Genomic DNA, 27,834 nt, shown 5'->3' on the forward strand with positions numbered 1-27,834 from the left:
CCCCTTCTTTTTTTGGAAAGGCGACTTGTCGATGTCGTGCGTAGTATTTCCCGTCCGGCGACATGCGCGCGCGCGCGCGCAGGCAGTGATTGGCCGCGGTCGCGACCAACCGCGTGACCGCGGCGCGTATATACGCACCCGACGGGCGCTAAAATTTGCCACTCGCTCTTTCGACCCTTTGCGACGAGGTTCCCCTATTTGTGCCGGAAGAAATACTACCGCATCCTCCCCGTTTTACATCCCCGTGTCTCTCACCTCCCTTCTTTCTTTCCTCTTATTCTTAAGCTCCAACTTGTTGCCCGTCTCGATTTTCATCTCGCGGGAGAAACGGAGACGCGAAATATTCCTCGCCAAGCACACGGCGCGCGCTCTTCCGCCGGAAGTGAACTCGCGGCGGGGGATGCGCGCCGCGTGTTCGCAGCGCGTCTCGCGATTCGCCTCCTAAACGCGCCCTTTCGCGATCTTGCCTCCTCCCCCCCTTTCGTCACCTTCCCGTCGGCCGAAATGCGCGAGAATTCGCGCGAGAGTGAGTAGAGCGCCGCGAGTGGGGTACGAGCGCGCGCGAGATCGCTTTCTCGCTTCGCCTCCTCCCGCGCGTAAACGTCGCGCGCGCGGGAAGAAGGAAGATCCTCCTTCGGCGTAACTTAGAATTCGGCGCGGATAAACGCCGAGGGGTGTCGCGGCGAAGAAGGGACGCGCGGCGGCAAGGAGGAAGAGGCAAAGGAAGGAAGGACGACGACGACGCGCTTAGATCGGGCATGGGTCTGACGGATACCAGTTTCGAGCTACTTCTGACCCTGTGGCGAGTCTTCGTCGTGGGAGTCCTACCGTGGACCGAGGAGCCGCGCGGTCAGTGTCGCGGGGTCTCGTCGAGCTGTAACATTCACGGCGACGCCGCCGCCGCCGCCGCCGCCGCTCGTTAGTCGTCTTCGGCGCGACGCTCGGTAAGTACGCGCGTCCCCGCGGTATATCTCTCTCGCGCGTCGCGACGCTAATTGCTCGATACTCGATCTCGTCGCGGGAAACTTTCCCCGCTCCCGCTCGCGAGTGGACTCGAGGCCGAGGAACGGGCCCGTCGTTCCCCCGACGTTCGTCGATGACGACGGGTTTGCAATTTTGCAGCCTTCGGCGATTTTAATTCTTTATTGTTTTTTTTTTTTTATCTTTTAGAAATGAATTTTATTCTTCTCGATTAAAGGAAAAAAAAAGAACGAATATATATGGCTGCAATATTGTTGTGAGTATCTCAAAGAGTGATCGAACTTTCGAACAGCGTCGCGTCGTGTGTACAATTTGAAAATGCGCGATTCTAATGTTTCCTCGATTCGTCGTCACTGATGCCTTTCATGTTTATCATATAATTTTGTAGCGCGATTCTAGATTTTATTAGAGCCGTGAAAAAATTTTAGGACAAAACGTTGATACGTTGAATACTTTTATTTACGATTTCACGTTTTGTTTACGGACATGTCATTTCCTCTTCGTGTCGGAAGTGTTTCGTGTAAATCAATTATTTTCGAAAATTTTCACTTTATTCGTGAATCAATATGAATTACGCGCTTAAATAAAAAAATTTTATGTCATATTGCCATCTGTGTGACAATTTTGACAATCATTTTTAATTCCTTAGTGTCAACTTCTTGATTTCTTTATTATAATTTTGTAGTCTGTAATTCTCGACTTATAAATCAGAATTTATAAGTCGATGATCGAACGATTTGACGAAAAATACTTTTTGAAAAGTAAAAAGTGTCATATAATTAAATAATAAAACAGAACTGTCTATATATAGTTTTACGTAATAAAAATGTGAAATCGTAGATAGTTTTATATATTCAGGATTCACGTAAACTTTTATTCACAAGTTTATCGAGCTATTTTATTTTGTTAAATTTAAAAAACAATCAAAACTTTTGATATTGAAAAGTTGCAACCAATGGCTACGTTTACACCCAGCGACCTGATCGCGGCCTGACCTATATTGTGACCCGAAGTTAGGTCTAGTCATTCGTTTACAGTGGCTACGTTTACACCCAGCGACCTGATCGCGGCCTGACCTATATTGTGACCCGAAGTTAGGTCTAGTCATCATTCGTTTACACCGAAAGAAACCTAAAAATTGACGGGATCGTATTTGGGATCGCCCTGAATTGCAGCGAATCCGAACAACCAAATAAATAAAGCTTTTAGGACGCATCGCGCGTGATCGCGTGTTTACATCGCAAATGATAACGGCCTATTTCAAGTCAGGTCACTTAAATACGCGGCCTGACCTGAAGCTACAGCAGGCGGCCTAAATAATTTAGGCCTAATTTGAGGTATAGGCCGCGGCCTAAATGCCCGTTCTAGACTGGAGGATGATCCTACTCGCGGCTCATCCTAGTGAGTAGTCTAGACGGATAAAAATCATTGATTATCCATCTCCAGTCTAGAACGGGCCTAAATTCAGGGTGTAAACGTAGCCAATATTAATTGTATGTACGAGTTTTATTTCAAGAACAAATGAACGCCAAATTTGTCAGAGTTTGTGATTAATAAATAATCGGAATCACCAGAAATCTTAGAATGTGCTACATAAATTGTACGTTTATATTTTAAGTAACTCATATACACATATAAAATAAATTACATTTCAAAATATATCCATTACATATTTAAATATTTATATATTTATAAGTTTTGTAGACTTTTTTATGCGCTGTTTCAATTCGAAACAACATTTCTTGGGAAACATGGAAAACACATCTACCAGCTGACATTAATAAAATAGAAAATATATTTCGAAGCGTGTTATATTACACTGCAATACGCAGAAGGATCATATAATTAAGCGTTATTGATTGCGTATTATTCTAATGTGGTTGGAAAGAGAGATTTCAAAGGTCAATATAATAATCCAAACTGTCAATGACGCTTTGTCTTGATCACTCGAGTCATATCTCAACAACCGGCTATCATCCTGACACCTTTACGGAAAATGCTTCCCGCGCTTCCTCGAAACGCATATTGAAGGAAATCAACAACCGCGCAGCGAAGACGCTTTCCTCGAGATGAAAAACGATCATTCGTCATTCGCGAAGTCACGGTGATGTCCAAAGCCGATCGAGTGCCATCTCGAGGATCCAATTGCCGGTTAAAGGAAATCTAATTAGCGTCACGTTTCGTAATTCTCAGGAAACCCCGCCCCAGGAAACTCTTCCACTTGTGAATTTCGTCGTATAGTTTCTTTCAAATCCGACGGATCCTCTCCCCCTGCACTGGTCGATGTATTATTCGTCAGCCAGCCAGGCTACCACGTTCGCGTAGCCGTCGTTTCGTTTTATTATTTGAGACCGGTACGCGGCACGCGAGCGGTTAGTTCGCCGTCGCGAATCGCGGCCGACCGATCGCGGGCATTTCGGGTTTTCCCTCGGCGAATTCCTCCGCCGAAGAGGAGACCGAAAGACGAGGAAAGGCCGTCGTCCGGGGAGTAGGTTTCTTCCGTTTCTTTTCTTTTTTACACCGTGACTTTAGATACGGGGAATCCTTTCGCCGCCACGCAGAGTTCGTGTTTTATCTGAAAGGCACAAGAATATCGTGCCTTTCGATTCGACACTTTTCTACGGCTCGTGAATTCTCGTAACGAAAAAAATTGAACGCGAGAAATCTGACGGTTAGCATTAAACATTTTTTTCCTTTCTCGTTACGAAATTTTTTTTCGACGCGTAGAACGTGACGTAACTAAATGTCGTAGCTGGTATATACGAAGAGAGAAACTGTCATTTCCATTTTTCTCTGAAATAAAATTCAAGATATCTTCTATGAAATATATCCCATAAATGCAGAAAGAAAGAGAAAACACGACTGTAGAAATATCGGATAAGAATCGTGTTTAACGTATAAATAGATTATTTCACAATTCACTTCGGTTGCGCGTATATCACCTTAAATCGGTCAACTAAGCGTGAAAAAATTCAGTGGCTGTGCTATATTTTGTGGCTCTCTTATATATATACGTTATCATATATTATAGACAATTTTTTTATGATTATTTCAATTTAGGAGAATTACACGTTAAACTGGATTTTCAGATTAAACAAATCTCACTCGCGTGAGATTTTGTATTTGCATCGCGAAATCCAAGTGAAGTAGCAACTGCCAAAATTATAGCAAATTTTTTATCACCACACGCATTATATTTGACAGATATTTTGGGTAAAAATACATTTGATTAAAGAAATATTTATATTTATTTATGCAAGACGTAAGATGTTAACATTTTCTAAATTTTCTAAATATTCATTAGAGATTATTGCGATGCAGGAATAACTACGCGTATTGTTTCATGCATAATACATTTTGTGTCAACAATTGGAACTTGAAGTTTATCTGCGTATTCACGCGCACTTATATGCATATACGGGTTTTTTAATCGCGAATAATTAAATATTACACAATGTATCTATATTCATCTTTAAATCGCGTCACCTCAGAAAGATGCGAATGTCATCTCAAAATCTCTGGCTGTCTGGCTGTCTCTCAAGAGGCGAATAGTACATCAGAAATTTATAATGTCTATAACAATAGGTGAAGATTTTATGTAACGTGTTTAAAAATATATATATCATATATTTATTTATCAAAAATAAATATAAATTTATTGATAATTGGTTTTTACTATATATTTTTTTATTAATATTTGCTTTATGTTCTTGGAGACATATAGTAAAGCGGACATTCATCGCATTGCGAATGATTAAAATAACTTATTGTTTTAATTATCGAGATTGAGTTTGATTTCTTCACACGTATAATTGTTTCCGTCTGAGAAAGACTGCTACGCAACGTTTCTTTGATTTAATTGTTATTCGCAAAAAATATTTAGTGATAACCCAGCCACACGAGCTAAGAGTATAAATTAATCTTAAAACATTGTCATAATTTAATGTCTTAACAAAACAGAAGAAACAAGAATATCTTTGTGTAAAAAATAGTCAACAAAATATTGCTTAAAAAGAAACGGAGTATATAAAAATAATAGAAACCCCCCGACAGTTCTTTTATATTAGATTTTCTCTTAAGCTGTTCTAATTCTTTTCTACAGTTCAACGAAATTTATTATTAATAAAATAAAAGTCTTTTGTAACCAAAAATCTGGCTACTCTATAAGGGAGGCCGCGCTGCATCAGTCAAAGAAGAAAATGAGAGGCGTCTTGCGTTAACGCAAGAATTGAGGTGTGTCCAGTTTACACGCGATAGAAAAAAGCAGGTAAAAAAGACGTGCAGTCTCGATGACGACCGTTTCGCGTCATTGCGGTTCTTCTATTTGTCCTCCTGTGCGTGTGCATCTGCGGGCATATATTACTCCGTTTGCGGTTCGCTATCTCTGCTATTCGATCGCGGTTACTCTAATTAATTTATACTTTCTTGGACAATGGTTCGGGAGAAGATAACCAAAGAGGGAAGAGACCGGCTTCTGAATATGTATATACATATAGGTGCGACGCTCCTGCTGTGCAGGAATATGTTGACGTAAATTCGATTTCCACGGAATATCGTTTTTACTCCTTTACCCCTACTCCGTCGCTTCCTTCTATTCTATAAGCTATTATATCCTCGTTAAAACTAGTTTTGGAATATTCGTTAAGAACCGATGATGACATCGATTGAAATACCATACCTACTTCGGGGAATGAAGGAAGACTTTAGTGATATATTTAACTTTTCCTTATATATAAGAAAAGTATAATTGATTAAATAGTAGAATAGATACCTACATTAATAAATTGAGCAATTAAATTTTGTTACATAATTTCCAAATATTTTTATCAAAATATCTCGCAGGATATCAATTTCTCGAAAGATTTTTTTTAGATTGATCAATCGAGCAATTTTTGAATAAAATTATTAATTTTACATGAAAACTGTTGTCAGAATTTACCAGTATTACTTAATACTATATTAAGAAACAAACAAAATTTCCAAATTTAAAAAAATTCACTAAAAATGGAATAATAAATTAAAAAAAAATAACATTGAACCGCTTTACTTACAAACGCATTTAATTTACACGAATGAATTTCATTGGTTCGGATTTTAAATTCATTATTCAGTTTATCGTTTTAATTTATGGATCCTTCCTCGGCGAACTGGTTTCCGATGCTGCGACGGAAGCGAGTGTGAAGGTGAAGCAGGAAACGCAGCTTTTTCCTAACGCATAATACGTAAGCATAAGAAAACTGATTGGTCTATTTCCTATGGACCAATCAATTATTTTCTTATATGCTTACGCATTATGCGTTATATGCAAGTGTGTGCTCCCCGCTTGAGCGATCATCGCGGCGGCGAGGGCGGAAGGGGAGGGGGGGAGGCGCGAGAGGGTGATTTTTCGTCGCCGTCCATCTTCGCGCGTCCGTAGGTGTCTCCGCGACCGCCGAATATCAATTAACTGGGTCGGTCCGCGTGGATAAGCGTGGATCAGTGCGCGTGACAGAAAACCCCTCGTCGAGTGGCCCCTCGAGGCCGGATCGCCCGCGATCGCCTTTGAAATATACGCTGTTTGACCGGTACCCGTCACGGGGTACAATGAGGCTCGTTGGGGGCGTCGAGCGTTGTCGCCTGAAGGGCTATCGATAACTTGTCGTCGCCAAATTACACGCGCCCGCGCCGCGCCCCGTCGCGCACGCGACGCGCTCCTCTCTCCCTCCTTTCTTTCGCTCGCACATACGTACACACGTTTCGTGTCAGTGCGCGAATAAATAATATAATAACCACAAATGCGCGCGCGCGCGCACACACACACACATATCGAAAATTGCCGATTTCCTTTCCATTGCGTTATCACCATCCATTCTCCTCCATCCCTCCTCTTCGCGTCTCCGTTCGCGCGCTGCGCCTTCCTTTCGCTCGACTCCTTTCGCTCCTCGCACACCCGCGACCTTGCGCCTAATTCCGCGCGCGGTAGGCATGCAGATTTATGCACTTGTTCATGAGCCGAGTGCATAAGATTATTACGTGATTATATACATTGATCAGTTTGCACGGGAGACTTTTGCCTTTAAGGAAAACCTGCTTCAAATCTTTCGAAGAAATAATATATATACCGTTCGCATTTTCTTTTTATTGTGCCCTTAAGCAAAATAAATAACATATTTTTTCTGGCATTGGTATGATCATTTCCCTTTTTTAAGCTCGGGATCGAAAATTTTTAATTTTTTTCTCTTCTATTTTTCTTTTCTTTTTTTCTAATTTATCGAATACGAATGACGGCGTGCGAAAAACATTATTTTGAAGGTAAGTATAAGAGAAAATTTCGGATTCTAATTAGATACGGTTACGACGAAAGATCCAGGCTTTAACAAAAGTCAAATAGGAGGTCAAACATAAGTTTTGACACCTGAACCGCATGAATTATTGATGATGCAAGATGCAACCTACATTGCGGAATGCATAACATTTCTATAACAGTATATTTTAATGATTATTTGAGTCAACCGGACGATAAATTATTAACAGCTTTCCATATGCTAAAATATACATTACGTAAAATCTTCATCTAAATGACGATTAAACTTGCAGACGTGAGAACTAATGTTACCTTTAGAGAGTAATTACGAGCTATATAATATTTATTGAGATATACATATTTATTGCCGTTGCATTGCAGGTACCGGAAGAATGTCGTCGACGGTGGTAAAGAACGCCGCGAAGGGCGTCGACGTCAACGCCGGCGACGGCAGGGAGACCTGGTCGGGGAAGCTCGATTTCTTGCTGTCGGTCATCGGGTTCGCCGTCGATCTCGCTAATGTGTGGCGATTCCCGTACCTTTGCTACAAGAACGGTGGTGGTAAGTGCAATGTATATCGCGGCTCGAGCGAGCGCGGCCGCGAAAATAAACCGCGGCGCGATTTCCCATGCACGCGGTTTATTTTCGATTATTTCGCCATACGAGTCGAGTGCTCCTCCCTGTCATCGACGGGGGCGCAATGGCAGGAATACGATTTCAATAATTCGCCCTTTCACCTATTACCACAGAGGACCCATCCCACGTTCGCGCTTGTTACGAATAACACACGCCTAAGCAAACGACTCCCCCGCTTCTGAGCTTCGTAATTTTTCGCATCATCGATCGCGGGGACCCTGGGAGTACATTATTTACGCCCCGTTTTTGCGCCTCGAGAATACACGAGGACGGAAATTTCCGGACGGAATTATGACCGGTTTCACCTGCGTCGATCTGCGTTTCATCTCGGAAGAACGATTCTCGATTCTCCTCGTCTTTATCTGAAACCGAGACGAAAAATATCGGTTCTGATCCGTTAACTAAGTTAATTGATACTAATTTGCGTCGAGAACGCTGATTAAAACATTATTATTGCGCCCGCCGCGCGCCGGGGTGTCATTGTCGCTCTTCCAGCATCGAATCTCCGGAGTTATGGGTCTTACATATTTGCGTCAATGCCAAAAACAAATTTCATCATGAATCATCTGCGTCGCGGGAAACATCGTCGTTACGGTTGAGTGTTGCTCTCGACGGTCAGATTTAAATTCAAAATTAATGGAGCAAGAAGATACACACAAGTGATTTAACTATTTTACCGTTTCTTCCTTCAACTTCACAGGTATACCCTTGACATTCTTCGTCTCCTTTCTTTTTGTCGTGTTCTTTTGCGTATAGCGGCCTTTTCGGCTCGGAAAACAACGCGCTCCTTCGATACTCGTGTGCGAGGGAAACTTCGTCAACTGCCGCTCCTAACATCTCTCTCTCTCTCTCTCTCTCTCTCTCTCTCTCTCTCTCTCTTTCCTTTCTCTCTCTCTCGTCGGACCTTATTTCGCAGTTAACTCAACTCGAGGGCGGGTTGGGTGTTACGCGTCGTCGAGTAATGTACCGGCGAGCAATGCCGCGCTAACCGGTCGGCTAATTGGCATTTACCTCGCGGAAAATGACCTCGGGATTTAGACCTCGCTCGGCGAAAGATTCCTGACGACGGGGGCACCTCGGCAGGTGCCCAAATTAGTTATAATTACAGGGAGGTAGTAATTTACAGGGCGCGCGACTTCGTAAATCGCGCGGAGCGTTCATAGCGCTGTTAACCCTTTTCTTCACTTTTCAACGAGGACGAGAGCGGACAAGTGCGAGAGTTATTATAATTGTCGGCGGTCGCCGTTCGAATCTCTTTTACTTGAAACAAATCAGCTTTATTTAATAGGAAACCTGCAGAAATCGGAAAAACTTGAAAAAAAAAGAAAAAAAACACAGAAAAAGCAGTTACGCTAGCAAATACACACGTAACAATTATTGCGCACAAATTTCGCTTTATAATCGTAACATCACTATTATTCAATAATTACTCTATTATTATATTGATATCACTTGTATACCTATCAATTGCATTGTCTGATGCGGTATGCAGATTTTGTATAAATATGTTAAGAGCATTCCGCCTCGACACCTCGGATACGCCAACATTTACGCATCGAATTTACATAACAGCCTTGAGACGATAAAAAAAAAAAACAATTTATCAGTTAATAGCTGCACATGAATGAGGATACATTATCAGGGTACATTATCAAGCGTCTCGTATTTATTGCATCGGTAATTAGCAAATTATCATTCTTGTATTGTAATTAATTTGTGCCTTTACTTATCACGGAAAAGGAAGGAATGTACGGGGACAATAGAATCATTGCGTGGATCCGTGAAAATATATAATTAATTGAACGATAATTTAGAAACTACAGTATTATTTATATTCCTATTTATGCCTAATAACTTTATAACACCCCATTTTAGGATCGTAAATTATTATTATGAAAAAAATCATCGTGTCGACTAAAATCAAAGAGATCTTGGAACGCGAATGATCATGTTTTAAATAGGTGTAAAGATAGTATTGACGAAATAATGATGACCGTATCCGAATCAAGAACAATAATAAATCGTAATGAATAAACGACATATTATTTAAAAAAACCACGAAAATCGTGAAAAGACGTTCTCGCGATTTTCTACACCAGTTGTATTAATAAAATCAGTCCACATAATACGATATTTTCTGGAACATTTAGAGACGAATTTTCCAGTGCGGATATATAACCAAACGCAGAAATCACAAATTTTTTAAGTTAAAATTGATTTAAAATACGTAAAAATTTTTATATCGTTTGGTGCTCAATTTCGACAAAGGATTCCATCATTTTCAACGCTAAATAATCCTGAGCATATCGATTTCACAATTTCGAGAAAGGAGAGGTCTATTAGAGAAGAGGGGAAAGACTCGTGTCTTCTGAGCACCCTCCGCACAAGTCCGCGTACGCCACGTGTGGCGTTGGACACACATTTGTATTTGCTTTGTTCCGAATTGACGTATAAGCGTCCGCGGTTATCAACGCTGTCTTTTTCTCACGACGAGAGTCCCGATCTCATCTCCACGTGAGATCTCTCCCGCTTCTCACTCTCGGGGGATCGATCTCGCGGAAAACGGTCGGCAATCTTATTGACTTTTGCTAAGCCCCGCTGCGGCGACGGTGACGGCGACGACGACGACGACGACGACAGCGACGACGCCATTAGTACCGGTTCTAGCGGGGGTCCCCAGTAGGAATGCGATTAGGGCCGCTGTCAGTGATACAGAGGCTCCTCAAAAGCGGCTGCTAACTCAATTAAGAGCGGAGTAGAGCGCGCGGCTCCGCGCCATTAGGATGGGCAAGATCGGTCGCTAATTTCCAATTACCTTAATTAATTATAATTTCCCATTCGGGACGCGGGCCTTTGATCATGGACGTGCGCGACGCCGCTGCACCCCGCCGAACGGCGGCTGTGTCGTTATCGCCCTACGGGAAGCGTTATTAACGTGTTGTTTCGTGATTATAATTCGGTGCAGCTCGTACGGTATCGAGATATGTACCAGCCCCGATGGCTTCTGCCTACCATTTACGTTTGATACTTTGACTACTTTTCATTCGTAAGACCTATATGCGTAACGCGACGCGCTTTCTTTCGCGACATTAGATAAACGAAAGCAAGTAGGGGTAATAAAGCGAATTCTGATGAAACGACACGATTAAAGATTGTACGAATCATTCGGGAGAATTTAAATTGATATAAACATCCATCTCCCAATTTTGATACGAAATAATCTGAGGTGCTTGATTGGGTTCGAGAAGAGCTTTATATTTTAATTTAAAATATTAAGTATTTATAACATTCGTATTTTTAATACATATTTTTTATTATATTATATGGATTATACATATATTTAATTATTTATTTAGGAAAATAGAGGAACATCACATTTTTTACACTAACTTTGAAATAGTTATAACTCATAAAATTAAGGAAAAATTTGCAGAAGAGATTATAAACGCAAATAACATAAACCACATCACATACAAAATATTTTCTAAAAAAAGCACAATTAGTTTTCGCAATACGTTACACCATAATATATTTCTATATTTATCTTGTAAAAAAAATAACTCTATCTGATCACGGTACTTACAGCAGAATCGCCTATACTTTTCTACATAAATGACTTCATACTTAATTCTTCTTAAAACTTGTTAATTAAGTCATACTTAATTAAGAAGAAACGCAGGACACCTATCCTTGAGTGTTTACCATGATTACGAGTCTCGTCTCGCATGTTTGTTCAATCGGATGTCTATCGCGTCTTCCTCGAATCCGCCCGGTTATTTCGTTATAATTTCAACTTCGCGAAAATTCCCATTCCGCAAAATTCACGTCGGATTATACAGTTTTTGCGTTTGACTAACAATATAAGCATTAGCACTTCTGGATACTGAGAAACGTGCAATGTTTTCGCGCATTTGAATAATGTATTTTAATGTTATTCGTAAATGCTAATCGAAATTCTATACCGATTTGTCGTCTCAATACAGATTACTCAATCGACGATGATCTGATGGTAGCCTTGCGCAATGTCATCCACAAGGAAATCGATTGCATTATGTTACATATTAGTGATGTAGCTTTTTACGCAGCTCGCGTGCCGCGTGCGATTTTTTTCTACTGTCTTACATATATAGCGCAGAATATTATAATTAAATTAATTCAGTTATTCAAATAGGTGAGTTGAATTAATTCGTCATGCAACAAGCATGTAATCTAGCATTGGTACGTCATCTCGAAGAGTTTTAGAGTTAAAAGTTGAAGAGAGATTATAAATCAAAGATACTTTATTCTACATATATCTAGGATGTATTTATCACACACATATCTAGTGATAATTTAGATTATTGTCTAATTCATGTATATTATATATATTAAGGCGAAAGTTTATACACAATAATTTTCGCATAAAATTCGCGAATGCAGTTTCTTATAAAAAACTTATTATGTGTGAACTTATTTGGTTGATTTTTGTAGGACGATTTGAATAATTCCATAAAGTATGGAATGGTTCACAGATTGCTATGATGGTTATAAACGTTTATACTTAAGAAGCGCGTGATCTCTTTTCAAAGTAATGCGAGTCGAATTTTGTTAATGGACGACACCAACCCGCCAACAGCTCGACCTAGACCCTCGTGTACCTTTCGGTAAAAGCGTATTCCGATCGACAGGCTACAATTGGCGCGATTATCTCGCGAGAATGCATTACGTTTTATTCGAACGAGCTTTTCGCCTTTGTTCGGGCGTAAAATGCAGCTTTAAGCACTGAGCCTTTGCGTGAGTGCATGCTCACGTTCAAAAGGAGAAAATTGAGCGGAACTGTTGTCCGGGGCCGGACGTTTGCTCTCGACGTTAGCGACATGTCAAGACAAAAGAAAGAGAGAGAGAGAGAGAGAGAGAGAGAGAGAGAGAGAGAGAGAGAGGGATTTGCTCTAGATTTTGGAATTAATCTTTGTCAAATCTTTGATGTTACGCGAACTCGCCTCCTTGCAAAACAAAAATACTCTATCAATAATTTAATAAACATTAGCAAGAATTTCATACTTTTTTTTGTTTAAAAAAATTAATTAACAAAATCTGACAGATTTGTTGATTCCGATCTGATTTAAGCATATTAAGAACGGCTCCAGATTGGACCACGATTTTAATTATAACTCACAATTAATTTTTGCGTAATGAAGCCATCCGGTAATAAATAGCCTACTTTGAGAGAATACAACTTTTAGTATGATCGATCGACGATTTGTACTCAGGCAGGGACGAGAAGAAATTAATCAAGGTCGATCGACAATATCCTTCTTAATGCGATTACATCTCCATGGGTACGGAACGGAAGTTCCGTTGGAGCTAAGAAGGAAGATCAAGGAAATATATAAGTATATAGTCTCCCTCTCTCTCTCTCTTCTCTTTTTGATTGCGTCTGCATTGCTATATTTATTTATCCGATGCGAGCAATATAGTGAATATATATTTAACAAAATTTTTACCGAGTTACAATAAAGGATTGCATAATAACAATATAAATTATTACTGTCTATAAAGAAGTCATAAATATTAATCGACAATTCGATTATTTATTATAATTAGTTATTTAATAATAACAAATATTGTTTCAAGTTTTCTCTTTTCGTCTCTAGATATATTTTTCTAAGTTTCTTAATCAATTTTTTTATGGACCTACATACAATCTACACATACAGGGCTTATATTTTAAAAATTTATCAAAATTGATAAAGAACGATTGTACGTTAATATACTTTTCTATAGTATATTCTGATCATAATAAATAATGCGCACATATAAATATGATTTAAATTATTATAACTCGTTTATATACGACATATTGATCGCGAATATCGCTTAATGAGTTTAATCAAATCACTCCATCCTTTTTGAAAAAACGCTGTTTTGTAAATTTATTTCGTATTATATGAAGGAAGGAATCAGTGTACACATAGGCGGAAAGATAACACACGCCGCTCAGAGGGGAAACGGGTGAAAAAAATGCGATATATGACGCACTTATACCAGCGGGTTAGTTCCATAACTGCATTGTGCGTTATTTAGAGCACCGGTAGCGAGGTGCTTTTAGGCACGTAATTCGATAGTCAACTTTCGGAAATGCGGCAAGGTGACATTAATACGATGACGCGACTGAGTCGATCGTCAAGCTGACAGGAACGGTGAACCAGCGCTTTTTCAAAAAAATGATTCCTGAAAAAATTTTTTTATTCCGATTGCCCAAAGTTTCACAAGATAGGGCGATATTAGGACAAGCGAATTAATCGTCCCAAGAGGGAATAGTATGACTCTCATTATTTTTGCTCTCTGGGAGCAATACAAGCATTCTCATTTTTATTATTATCGTCATTGTATGAAAAATAGTAACAATATTAGCTTTATGTAAAAAATAATATACTATTGTTGCCAAAATTAATTATATATTTAACACCGTTTAATTAAGAAATATTGTACGCATTATTGAACAACATTAATGTAATTTTCAACGAGCAGTGAAACAATTTTTAATTATGCTAACAAATTTCAGAATTTCGGGTCATGATCTTTTAATGGAGCCCGTAAAACTAAATTATTTGAACTGCAGAGAAGAAGGCGCGCGTATCTTAAAGTAAACTTATTTGATTCTTTTACAGTTTCTTAGCGGCTACACGCGCTACTTTTCGCCCTCTAATTTGTTCGCCTTTTAACTTCGCTTCCTTTTTGTACGGACGACACTTTTCCGGAAGCAGCGCCTCTCTCTTTCCACTCACTCCCGCTTTCTGGATCGCACAATAACCGTTTTGCCCCATCACACAATGGCTCCTCTTGTCTTAAGATTCAAGAATTTTTCACAAGACTCTTCCTTCTAGATAGACGTCCGATGAACGGAAAAATAATCGAATCTCGTTTGATCGAGTTACATCAAGAATTTGAACTATGGCGATCGGAATAGAATCGTATTATTACGATTCAACGTTGATTGAAGATGCTAATGATGGCTGAGAATCAGCATTTAATGAATTGTGATAATATCGTTCTAATAATCGTTATAATAAAAATGTGAAATGAACATGAAATTAGTGTGGTAGGTTAAAAGAGAGAGTTTTAGGGCATTGGTGCAATTGATTTGGCACAGGAAAAGGAATTGAAAGATATATCATGTATTTGTTTCAAACTCAGTACTTCAGATATTCCTATTCATTTATCTTTCGATTTGATGATTAACTGCTCCATATTTTATCACGAGAACTACTGATATAATTAACGCATACCTCTTTCTACTTAAATATAATATACATGTATCTTTGGAAAGAAGGATGAAGAGGGAAAATAAATAGATCAATTTAATCATTTACATATTGCAACAAAAGTCGCGAAAAATCTTAGAAAATGCACCGTTACAAATTTGATAAAACAAATCGTTTACAAATAAAACAAAACGTCATTTTAATAATTTGGTAGTTTTAATTTTTGTTAAATTGAGTATGTGTCTTTTTTAAATAGACTCGTTTGTGTGCTTTTCTTCGCAGGTGCATTTCTGGTTCCCTACTGCGTGATGTTAGTGGTCGGCGGGATTCCTCTGTTTTACATGGAGCTCGCTCTCGGTCAATTCAACAGGAAGGGTGCTATCACCTGCTGGGGTCGACTGGTACCGCTTTTCAAAGGTAGGTGTAATCATATGTTATAAACGCAACGAGTTTCTTAATTTTTTACATATCTTTCCGATATAATGACAGAGATATAAATTAAACTGAATGCGATTCCTTGAATATTACGGTCAGCGTGTGTATTTATGTCGGTAAATGAGGAAGGAGTGGTAAATTTTTTTTTAATCGAGCCATTATCTTTACATCTGTACGATCTCTGCATTATTATCTATAATTCTAAAATATCGTAACATCTTATTTATGATTTACAAACACATTTTACACGAATCATATAATGAGTGCTATAATTGTTTGACGTAAATATACTGCACGTAAATCTGAAACAAAAAAAATAAATAATTAACGTATCTCAAACTTTCAGGAGCAAATCAAACTATAATGACAATGAAAAGTGTTGCATCAATGATGCATTATAAATCTGCATGCATTACTTATTTAATCATACGGACATTCTCAAGTGCTAAATTTGAAATGTATCCGGCGTCATAATGATATAAATGTGACCAGGAATTGATTTATAAAGATCTACATAGTTTGGCTTAATCTTTTTTTTCTATTTAGCATCAATTCTAGTGACAAAAACTCGCGGAATACTACCGTTCAACTTAAGGATGGTCAGTAGAACCTGTCGCTCTTCTTTCGGTTTCTTTATCTCTTGGTTATTATTCTAGTCATACGCGCACGCACACAAGCGTACATGATTACACTTAAAAGTTTATAGCTTCTCGCGCGCGAGGTGGCGCGTAACGGCGCCGACCATTGAATCCGCTCACGCACGTGCTGGTCGTGCGCCGCGAGATTCATGAAAGATACATCTCGAGGCAATAACAGGTTATATATATATATATATATATATATATATATATGTGTGTGTGTGTGTGTGTGTGTGTGTGTGTGTGTGTCGCTCGCGCGCGCAGAAATCCGCGCGCGAACCGCCCGGGAAAATCTTTTCAGGAGCTTAAGAGCCGGAACGGCCCTCTCATTACTCTCATTATATTCTACCTCGCTTTCTCTCCTCCCCGATTCTCGGACAGGGTGGGATATTGCTATTCCAAGCCGGTCTCGCCTTTCTATTCGATCTCGCTATATTTTCCAGTTACTGGAACCTAAAATCGTGAAGACGATCATCCGATTTTGATGCGTGCGAGGCTGAATCCGCCTGTCTGACCGCGGAATAGAGTGGTATACGTATATATGTGTGTGTGTTTATCTCATTACATATATGTATCAAAATTTTATTTATATATATATATATATATATATATATATATATATATATATGCGCGCGCGCGTATGCGCGTGTGTGCTTATACCTTCGCTACCTCGCAGATCTTTCTCGACCACGGTTACTTTGTGCGACGCGTATAAATCCGAGAGAATCGCAGTGAGATGCGAGAGATGTGCGACCGGTGCTCTCCGCGCAAAGAGCCTCCATTTCCGCCGATTTCCAACTTCATTTCCACAGCCACAATTTCACCCCGTTCACCCGCCCGCCCATCCATCCGCTCGACCGCTGATCGCCGTATGATCGATCGAGATCCTCCGTCACCCGCAATTCTGCGTCGTGTGATAAACGTACCTTATACATACGTACGTATTGTGATATGCGCGATATCTCGCATACTGCAGTAGAGAAGGTCACAGTGTTATTTGCATAGAAGACGCGCGGACTCGACGTAGGCGCGCAAGAAACAATATCGTCGTAGGAAGGACGGTGCGTTTCTAGCATTTCTGCCGCGTTCTCCCGATTTTTTTCGCACTTTTGCGCTAATTTATTTAGGGCCGGTTGTTCCTACCTGTTAGTACTAACTAACTAATAGTTAAATAATTATATATATGTATATATATATATATATATATATATATGTCTTTGTTTTTCCTGTAAATTAAACAAAGACAGACATATTATTTAAACTATTAGTTAGTTTACCAATAGAAACCGGTCCTTACATAGTGATCTTGATCCTTGTACTTCTGAGATCAATTTATAACGCACACGAATTGCCAATGAGAAAAAGCTGCAATAAATAAAAAAAAAATATATTAGAGAATTTTCGGGCAGCAAAAATTCAACGCAAAATTTTTGTAACAAAAATATAAATCCTTCGTCATATATTGAATACTTACACGATATTATTTTATTTAAATAATAAACGAGTTTATTATTTAAATCGTTTTTTGGTACAATCACCGACTATCTATCATTTTACGTAGGCCTTAGAAACTACCAAATGCTCTTTCTGAGAAGATATAGTTTTGTCACCGTGCGATGAAATCGTTCGGCATGAAAACTCGAATTCTTGTTGATCAGGTATCGGATACGCGGTCGTCCTAATCGCGTTTTACGTTGATTTCTACTATAACGTTATCATCGCCTGGTCGCTACGCTATTTTTTCGCCTCGTTCACCACGATGCTGCCGTGGACCTCCTGCGACAACAACTGGAACACGCCGCTGTGCCGCGAGTTCGACCCGAACGTCTCGTACGCGCTTGAGGATATGACCGGCGAGATGAATGAGAATTTTGGAAACACCACCCGACTCCTGGTCGATCTAGGATCGGATATCGCTGCTCAGAGTACAATGGATAACCATACGAGCGCTGCGCATGAATACTTCAAGTGAGTGACGCGTTCGACGCTTCGCCTGTGAACAACAAAATCGTCTTTGACGCGAACGTTTAATATTTATATTTGACAAATAATTCGGAATTTTAGAAAATCTTATGGTTCTTAACGAAATATTAATTTATGTTTAACGCGAAAGGAATTTATGTATAATTTAAAATATTCCACAACAATTTCAAATGACGTTTGAAGAATGAGTGTCGAGAATGTTGATTTTATATATTTCATAAATGTTTCACCACCTTCTAAATTCGAATTTATTCCAACAAAACAATAACATAGTATAAAAATTAAAATATATTGTTAAAAAAATTAAAATACATTGCTTTCTCTCACGCGAATTGTTCACACACGCGATATCTCCGTGAATGACAAAACTTCTTTCCCCTAAGTCGCGCTATTCTGGAGCTGCACCAAAGCGAGGGCTTACACGATCTTGGTGCCATTAAGTGGGACATCGCGCTATGCTTGCTCGTGGTCTATCTAGTCTGCTATTTTTCCCTGTGGAAAGGCATCTCGACTTCCGGCAAGGTAAGTTGAATGCTTCGTCAGACGTTTGAGATCTTAGAGACGGGCGAGTGAATCTCCGCGAGGTATTTTTTTCGCGAAGGTTCAAGATTCGCAATGAAGCGCTGTTGTATAAAATATTTAATATTTATAAAACTCAGAGCTCAATCAAGCGCGCTCTCTACGATATATGTGTAGAGTATTTTAGATCGCGAGGATGTAATTAATAACGCAGAGTGAGCGATTCTTTTGTATTGCAGGTAGTCTGGTTTACCGCTCTTTTCCCTTATGCAGTCCTGCTGATTTTGCTGATAAGGGGTGTCACTCTGCCAGGCAGTAGCGAGGGAATCCGTTATTATCTCAGTCCAAATTTCAATGTTATCACAAAAGCAGAGGTACGTGTAACGTTTTGGTTTACCGCATGCGTATGCAATGCTTGAAGCATTTGGCGTGATTTTTAAGAGGCGAATTTTCAACCCATTTATTGCGTTCAATCACTGTATAAATATATTTTGTTAAAATCCAAGCAATTTGTAATAAACTGAAATAAAATTAATAGCCAAAATTGATTAACAAAATTAATACGTTGATAATTAATAATGATTTAAAATAATTTATAATTCCGTTAAATTATATAACTCTCGTGTGATTAATGATAAAAAATAACGTAAATATAAAATAATATAAAATACTGAAGCTATTTAGGCGTACTACAATAAAGAAAACATCACTCTTCCATAACAAGACATTGAAAAGATTTTCACTCACAAAAAATACACGGGGGGATTTTTAAAAAATAAAATTATACGAAAGGAAAGTACCGGCCGCGTTCGCGATTGTTTTATTGCCGTTGACCTGGATTGCCATGAGCCACGACGTATCCCCGCGGCAGTGACAAAAGAGGAAAACTTTGGGAGTTAATGCGTTTACAGGATCGCGAGCGGGTTCGGGAGCGGTAGGAGAGGCGAGGGAGAGGTCGGGCAATGGGAAAGGCCGAGGTATGGGAAAAATGGGGAAGGAGAAACGTGCAGGGTTAACTGACGACGGTGAAAATGGAAACTCTGTGTAGCTGTCATAATGAACATTAGAGTACGGTGGAGCACGCGCTAGAACGTTAGTAGAACGCTCGCCGACCCTCTCGTGCTTCGCGCGTGGACTGCATTCCACCGGCGACGTCGACGGCGACGGCGACTTAGCCGCTTATCGTCGTCGCTAAAGTGGGTTTTATACCAATGAGAAAGTGGATTTGTTGATCACCTCTAATCCGTGGATATACGAGAAGAATCAAGCTCTCTCTCTGATGTATTGGCCGATGCTCCCCCTTTCCCCCCCGCTTCGGACTGCTCACTCTTCTCTGGCACCCGATTTTTTTTTCGCAAATGCACCGTAATGTTTATTTCTTTTATAGGAAGATATACATGTACATATACCTATGTCGTACGTTATAGCAAATATGTAATTTACGTACTTGCCGCAACGACTTATGAAAATTATTAACAGCTTATAGATACTTAAAACAATGAAATAATATTTTTATATTACGGGCGTGAATTCCTGAAATGCTATATGGTAGCATTTTACAAGATCTGGTTATTACTAACGCATGAAGATATTATAATGGGATATTCAGTATTCATTAATTAAACCGAAGAAACAAGAGAGTAAAATAAATAATTTATGATTACTATTTTTCCCTTACGGAATTTTGAAATATATACTATAAAATAAAAAAAGGGATTGAAAAAAAATTTCTCTTGAAATTAACATATTGCTATATCATAATTGATAAATTTTTATGGATTTGTTCGTTATTTATTTCCCTAAAAAGGTATAGGAACATGTTTTATCGCTTCTACGAGAGGATGTTCTTTCTGTCTTCTTTCAGGTATGGGTGGACGCGGCGACGCAGGTATTTTTCTCTCTAGGACCGGGATTCGGAGTGTTGCTGGCCTACGCGAGCTACAACAAGTATCACAACAACGTTTACAAGTAAGAATGCCGGAATATCTTCGCGCGCATCCGCGCGCATCTCGCATCTGCGTCTGACACCCTCGTGTTCTTCGCAGAGACGCCCTGCTGACGAGCTTGATCAACAGCGCAACGTCCTTCGTCGCCGGATTCGTCATATTCTCAGTGCTCGGTTACATGGCGCGTGCCAGCGGCAAGTCCATCCAGGACGTCGCTACGGAAGGACCCGGTCTGGTTTTCATCGTCTATCCGGCGGCCATCGCTACGATGCCCGGCTCGACGTTCTGGGCGCTCATCTTCTTCATGATGTTACTCACCCTCGGTTTAGACAGCTCAGTGCGTTTTCATTTTAAAACGAACTTGCATATGAATTACTTTAACAATATTTTTCTATATTTTTTTTAATTTTATCGACAAAGTTCTTTTAGTTGCAAAACGTTTCTTCGTGCAAAGCTGCCATTATTAAATATAACGATATTAAATACTGAAAGTACTTTTCATTTAAACGATGGAACGCCTTATTATGCAACTTACGAATAATTAAAACACGAATTAATGTGATTTTATAGTTCGGAGGTTCAGAGGCAATTATAACGGCACTCAGCGACGAGTTTCCAATAATCGGCAACCATCGTGAGATCTTCGTGGCGTGCTTGTTCACTCTATACTTTCTGGTCGGACTTGCTTCTTGCTCACAGGTAGATATTCTAATTGCTAAGATTGTTGACAAACATCGATATTTTTGACTCGATAAAAATTGTCAGACGACATAAAGACAAATGTAAGAAGCACGTATCGTATAAAACTATTTAATAAGCTTGAAATTTTTTTTAGGCGATTTTCGGAAATCTTCAGGGGCTCGATTCTCTAACAATAAACGTATGCGTAAATTCTGCTTTAACAGAAAAGCTGCAAGCTTATTGGCTTAAAACTGTGCGATAGCCAATCACGTTGCAGCCTTTCTGTTAGAGCAGAGAGTTTGCGCGTTTCTCGTTAGAGAATCGGGCCCCAGAAGTCTTAGATCTTATTAAGATAACATTTTAGATTTTTATAATGTTGTACATACATGTCACATTTATGCGAAATAATATTTGATTCTTAATACGTGCATAATGACTCATATTATAAACAGGAGATTTTATTGTTTTTCAATATAGGGCGGGTTTTACTTTTTCCACTTGTTGGATCGATACGCGGCCGGATACTCGATGCTGTTCGCCGTTCTAGCGGAAACAATCGCGGTCAGCTGGATTTATGGAACGGACCGATTTTGCGCCGACATCAAAGACATGATCGGATTCAGACCGGGTATCTACTGGCGAGTATGCTGGAAATTCGTAGCACCACTTTTCCTTATGGTACGTCACAACGTAGCCAACGTATCCAAAAATTATATAAGATAGCTCCTGAAGAATCATCGTTTAAAAAAGAATGTACATTTCCAATAATTTTTACTAAAAATATATTTTTATTTCTTATAATATTAACAAAGATATAATAATACTAATAATTATTATAATAAATTTATCTTAAGAAAAAATCTTTCTATGTCGGTTTTTCGACTTTCTTGATTTCGTTTCAGTTGCAATTTTTACGAGAAAGACTTACAAGCTTTTTACCCAAACTGCACTCTAAAGACCAAGCTTTATTCGTCGTTATATATTTTTAAAGCTTATTCGTTGTTGTGTACTTTGTTTTTATTATAGTAGAATATTTTCTTAATCAAAATTCAAGTTTAAAAATTGAACCTGGATCTTCTTGCTTAATGAGCAGCTGCTCTAATACTGAATTAATGTAGCATCTTGATAATAATAGTCATTGTATTTATCATATGTACGTTTATCTTTTATTTGCTTCTAGTTTATTATCGTCTACGGTTTAATGGGTTACGAACCTTTATCATACGAGGGCTACGTTTATCCGATTTGGGCAAATATATTAGGCTGGCTAATCGCGTGCTCTTCTATCATCATGATCCCAGGTATGGCAATCTACAAAATCTGCACCACACCCGGATCTTTTGTTCAAGTGAGTATTTTATTTAAATTTTAATATGATTATTTTATTTAAATTTATCTCCAATTTAAAAATCGATAAAGACATATAAAACTGAAATGCAATTAAATCTAAAATAATCATTCTAAATGTACATTGTGTACATGAGTTTAATAGTGGGTAAATTTGCTGAAAAGATTGATTGAGGATTGATTAAATGCTGGATAAAGTAATTATAAAACAATCTTGTCAAATTATTTAAATTGCATTTGTGATAATTGATTGTTTTCCGGGAGAAAATAATGCGGTATACATATGCGTAAATTTACTAACGCAGAGGTTGAAGATCCTGACGACACCATGGCGAGACACGCAGCATCAGAGAAATGATCTGTCCTCGGTGGCGAACGGCGCGATTCGTCGAAGTTTCCTGGCCGAGCAAGACTTCGAAATTACCAAGGATCACGAGTTAACTAAGGAACAGACGGAGGTAATGATTCAAAATAGAGAGGGTGTCAAGGAGAGCGATCCGCCCCCCGAGCCAGTCTAGGACAGTGCGGTTGTGATTTTGCACGGTGCCCGGTTCCAAGTATATCTCTGCTAGAGCACGATCGCCGAGCAAGGTCCCACGACGACGAGTAACAATCCACCGATCGAACAAGACAAGAATCAGTCTCTTATCACGAATCGATACACAACACACGAACGCATTCCCCACTTGAATCTTAGGACGACCGGTTTGATTGACGACGCGATTCCGCGATTCGACGTTCGTGCGTCGCGCAAATTGTCGCGCGGATACGGGTGATAGGAAAAAAAACCTGGAAAAGAAAGTGGATACCGTCGCGACGTAACATCGTCGTCAATCATGCTTTCCCTCGGACGGGCCTAACCGGACCCCCCCCCCCAGCGATAATCTCCATCCTGTAAATATAATAACGCGCGTCACGGAGCACGACGAATCGCATGAGGTTGGTGAGATCGTCTTGGCGAATAAGCAATTGATGTTCACGCTTCTTCTAACGGACAATGTTTGTCACAAGCGAGCTATTGTCACAAACAGGAGCTATACAATCCTACCTACTTTGGATGACAGCTTTAAACCTAAGAGAATAATTTACGCGCAAAGGTCTAATTTAGTGTAGTGTTTCCAACCTTTGTAATAAATCAACTCGGTATTTTCCTGGAGCGTGGCAGTTAATAGACCCGCTTTGAGGCAACTAACCGAGAAAGTTCCCTTCAATAAATTTCCCTTCTGTGCAATGTAAGAGATTCCCCGAATTGTTTCGCGGTATCGCGTTCGAAACGAACTTTGTTGTTTAATAATATTGTTTATTTCAGACCGATGCGAATTATGTAATCACATAAAATGTTCACTTCGCATAAAGAAGTTATAGAACAGATATTATAATGTTAAGATATCTTATAGGAGAAGATTACGCGATTCCGATTACGCGCGTGTGATTGACGATTCCCTTGCTGGGCCACGTTGTTGTCTATAAAATAGAAAGTGGGAAGGAATTGTGAGTTAATCGCGATTAATCGGCGTCGGTATTTTAGACGGTGGATTAGACGAATTATATTTTTGTTTGACCAGGCCTCCAGGCCTCCGTAAGCCTGGACAATAAATGCTGTGTGGACTATACGCAAATTATAATCGCCGGTAAAATGTTAAGCAATTTACTGGGTCTTATTGCCGGTGTGAATACGCTTCATCGATATCCCGCTCAGTCCTGTGTCAAACATCATCGTAGCGTGAAACGATGCGTTTTTTTATATAGATACAGTACTCGGTCATTGAGTTCACTCATGTAATCTCTTCTAGTCATCTAGATTACCTCCTTATCCATTAAAGATCCGAGAATGATTTTTTTAATGGAGATTCCATGAAAATTGAACTATGAGTTCAATCTATCTTGATAGTCTGTTATTTTATATTATTTGTTTAAATTGGCTCCGCACGACCTGTTTATTCGCGTCGAATATTACACGGATATTATCTGAAATCGGATTAACTTCGAAAATTAAACAGCTATAATTACTTTATATGCGCTTAATTATCGATGCTTTGCAATTCAAAATAATTTTGATGATCCAGTGTCAAATATTTCGTTTACATCTCAATCAATTCCGATTCAATTGTTCTCAATATATTTATATAATATTTCATTTCCGTGTGTTATTTTTAAAGTATTTAATACAAATTCTAAAAACGTGTATCCTCTGAATGTAGTTGCTAGTTTAGCAGTTACTTGCTACTTCGATTATTTAAGATACGTAGATTATCGTGCTAAGTGTTTTTTTTTCTAATAAGAGCTTTTGTTTATAGAAACTGCAAAGAATTAACCCTTTACGATTCAAACCATATTTCGCAAATGAGCGAAGATCAAAGATCTTATTCTCAATTTAATCTAATCGGCTGATCTAACATAAATCACAAAGTTTTTGTTATTTGGAGGAATTTATATAGAGTAATACTCTTGAAGAATTATATAATACGGTTACCGCAACATTAGACTGAATTCAACTCGTGAGAATCGCAAAAGGTCAAATATGTGTCGCGAATAAACGCGTCGTGCGAGCATCGCAGAGGAGCGTCGGCGACGCGAGAATCAGTCGCAATCTCCAGTAGTTTCATAGAGATCATAAAACACTTAACGAGTATTCAAATCCTGACGTGTGCCAGCATGGTCGTAACTCTATTTGTCTATATCAACTTCCACACTTATCGCGCGGTAACGGGGACGATAAATCGTTTCCTAATTCTCATAATATCGCGCGGCCGCGTAATCTCCCCTTCGTTCAACGATGCAATGCCTTCATTGCGATAGGACTGTTCGTCATTTATCTAGTATTAGTCAGGCCAGTAGAATCGATCGATCCCCGATAGCACCAATATCCTATAAATATTCATATAACGTCCATAGGCATTCTGAACATAATATGGACATCCATAAGATATTGTGTGCTGTCTGGGATATTACGTAGATATCCGACGGATATCCGATGTTCTTACAATCAGATACGTAAACGTCCCCCAAAGATGAATATTTGCGGATGACTCTGAGAGACCATTCTTTTAACAAGTTGTTTCAATATCTGAATTAATTTAAATGATTTGAATAATTAAAAAAGGGGCGAGACATTGATACTAACACTTCCGCGTGAAAAATATCTAAGAAGGCCATTTATCCACGCATAGATAGTTTCATAGATGCTTCGTATATCGTAACGCCATATATGCGTGGATAAATGGCCTTCTTAGATATTTTTCATGTGGAGATATGATGATAGTATCAGTGTTCCTCCAAAGAGTTAGTCATAGATTTACCGTCGATCTTTTTTTAGTTTACTATCATAATAAACTAATTCGGTTTAGCAAACTAATTTTAACAAACCATTTAGTTTATTGATTTTTTTTTTTAGTTTACTACTTAGCTTACTAAACTTTCTCCGAAGTTCACTTTTTTCATTGTCAAGTCAAGGAGCGCGTCAATCTTCACGATTTAAGCGAGTGAACTTGCTTCTTGACAAAAAAACTTCTTTTATACGGCAATAAATTACAACAGGCGCGAGACAATAGCAAAAATTTGCGTATCTTACGGATGGTCCAAGCGGATACCTGCGTCACGCACCCCCGCTACGCCACGACTAGCAGGGGATGCCGGTATATCACACTTGTAGATATATTAATTACGTGTCTCGCATTGTTATAGCTCCGCGAACCGGCCGGCGAAAGGCGGCCGGAAATAGGAATTAAGCATTTCGAAATCGTCGTGATAGAGAGTCGTTAGAATCTTGCGGTCGTGCAATGAGGCGACCGCCACGACCTGCGTTCCTCCCATCTCTTCTTCCCGTTCTACCTCCCTTCATCCCCCGCACGCAGGGACGCGTCGCGTCACACAATATATATATATATATATATATATAGTTTATTTAACGATCGTTGTTTAGATACAGAGATGTATACGTATTTATAAAACTCACATGTGTATGTATATACATATATATATATATATATATAAAAGTATAAATATATAATATATATTTTATACACATCGCATCCGAGTTGCCACCGCAGCCATAGGTAGCAGCTCGGGCCTTGTTAATTCGATTAAACGATTTAAATGACTTCGCCTCCGAGGCGAGAAAACTAGAAAGCTTGCGAAACAAGTTAAAAAAAAAATCGTCGGCTAATCTAATCCTAAAGCCCTTTTTTGCTCTCTTTCTCTCTTTCTCTCCCCTAGCCCTTTCAAGTCGCGGCGATCATGCCCGCCCAAGAGCCATATTGGCCGGGCATCCGTCGAGGTTTTATAACCGCACGCAGGAAAAGTTTTGCACCGCTTTGGATTACGGATATTGCACCGTGTCCTCTAACGTTACGCTTCTCTAATTAGCGCGCACCGATGATTATCAACACTATGTTACAATCGACACTGTATTAACCGTTGTACCGCATTCAGGCGCATTGTATTAACATCATTACTTGTTTCATTGTTACTTGTAAGTGATAATTAAGTACGAGGTATTTTTTTTTCTTTACACTTGCTATAAACTGGACCATGTGGGCGAGACGGTCATTATTGTCGGTGACGATGAGATAATAGTGACCTGCTCGCTCGTCCACAAAGACGACAGCCATGACTGATTGTGAGTCTCTAGGGCATTATATACGATAAAATGAAAAATATATTAGAGTTAGAAATATATTAGTTACTGTGTTTACAAAACTAGGTTTATTATACGAGGAGACGAGGATTTTCGCCAGTAGTGGCGAGACGATGCGTGGAGAGAGAGAAGTGGGTCGGTCTGATGGAAGAAGTCGCGCGCGACGTCTCGGCGCGTGCGATCTCACCTGTGTATGTCTTCTTTGCAGAACGCCTCTACTCGACTGTAGGTTGCCGGAAAAAATTTTACGCAGTTTGTTTCGAAAACCGAGCGATGCAAAATTGATCTTGAACGCGTGCGCCCCGTATCCCGCTACGTATGTCGCACCCTGTGTCGAAGACTGTTACAGCCCCGGCTTTGGAGTACGTTCCCGATTAGCGTTGATCCGCAGCGCGACGTAGCGTTACGCCATGTAAGGATGATTTCGTCGAATAAAAAATTTCGTTCTCTACAGAAACAGCGTAGCTCATTTAAATATCACATATACCACCACGGTTTGGATATC

At 39.4% G+C, this 27,834-nt stretch overlaps 1 protein-coding gene across 5 annotated transcripts; it reads left to right on the forward strand.

The window, feature by feature from the left end:
* The first annotated feature begins 157 nt into the window (after positions 1-157).
* Positions 158-27,774, forward strand: Dat (Sodium-dependent dopamine transporter). Of its 5 annotated transcripts, XM_077412314.1 has the most exons (13): positions 159-944; positions 7,646-7,825; positions 15,427-15,561; positions 17,876-18,185; positions 18,584-18,722; positions 18,959-19,093; positions 20,584-20,687; positions 20,765-21,002; positions 21,236-21,364; positions 21,824-22,024; positions 22,527-22,694; positions 22,999-23,151; positions 27,538-27,774. In XM_077412314.1, exons 2-13 carry the CDS (start codon positions 7,657-7,659, stop codon positions 27,556-27,558), a joined length of 1,902 nt encoding a protein of 633 aa, XP_077268440.1. In that variant the 5' UTR covers positions 159-944; positions 7,646-7,656; the 3' UTR covers positions 27,559-27,774. The 5 variants fall into 5 exon arrangements, with proteins under 5 accessions (XP_077268437.1, XP_077268440.1, XP_077268438.1 ...); XM_077412311.1 differs by having other exon boundaries at positions 158-944; positions 22,999-27,774; XM_077412312.1 differs by lacking the exon at positions 159-944 and adding an exon at positions 1,002-1,237 and having other exon boundaries at positions 22,999-27,774.
* The last annotated feature ends 60 nt before the right edge of the window (positions 27,775-27,834 follow it).

The sequence above is a fragment of the Temnothorax americanus genome, unplaced genomic scaffold (assembly GCF_048541705.1).
Source record: "Temnothorax americanus isolate GAGA-0224 unplaced genomic scaffold, ASM4854170v1 Scaffold3, whole genome shotgun sequence".
In the NCBI taxonomy this organism is placed as follows: Eukaryota; Metazoa; Arthropoda; class Insecta; order Hymenoptera; family Formicidae; genus Temnothorax; species Temnothorax americanus.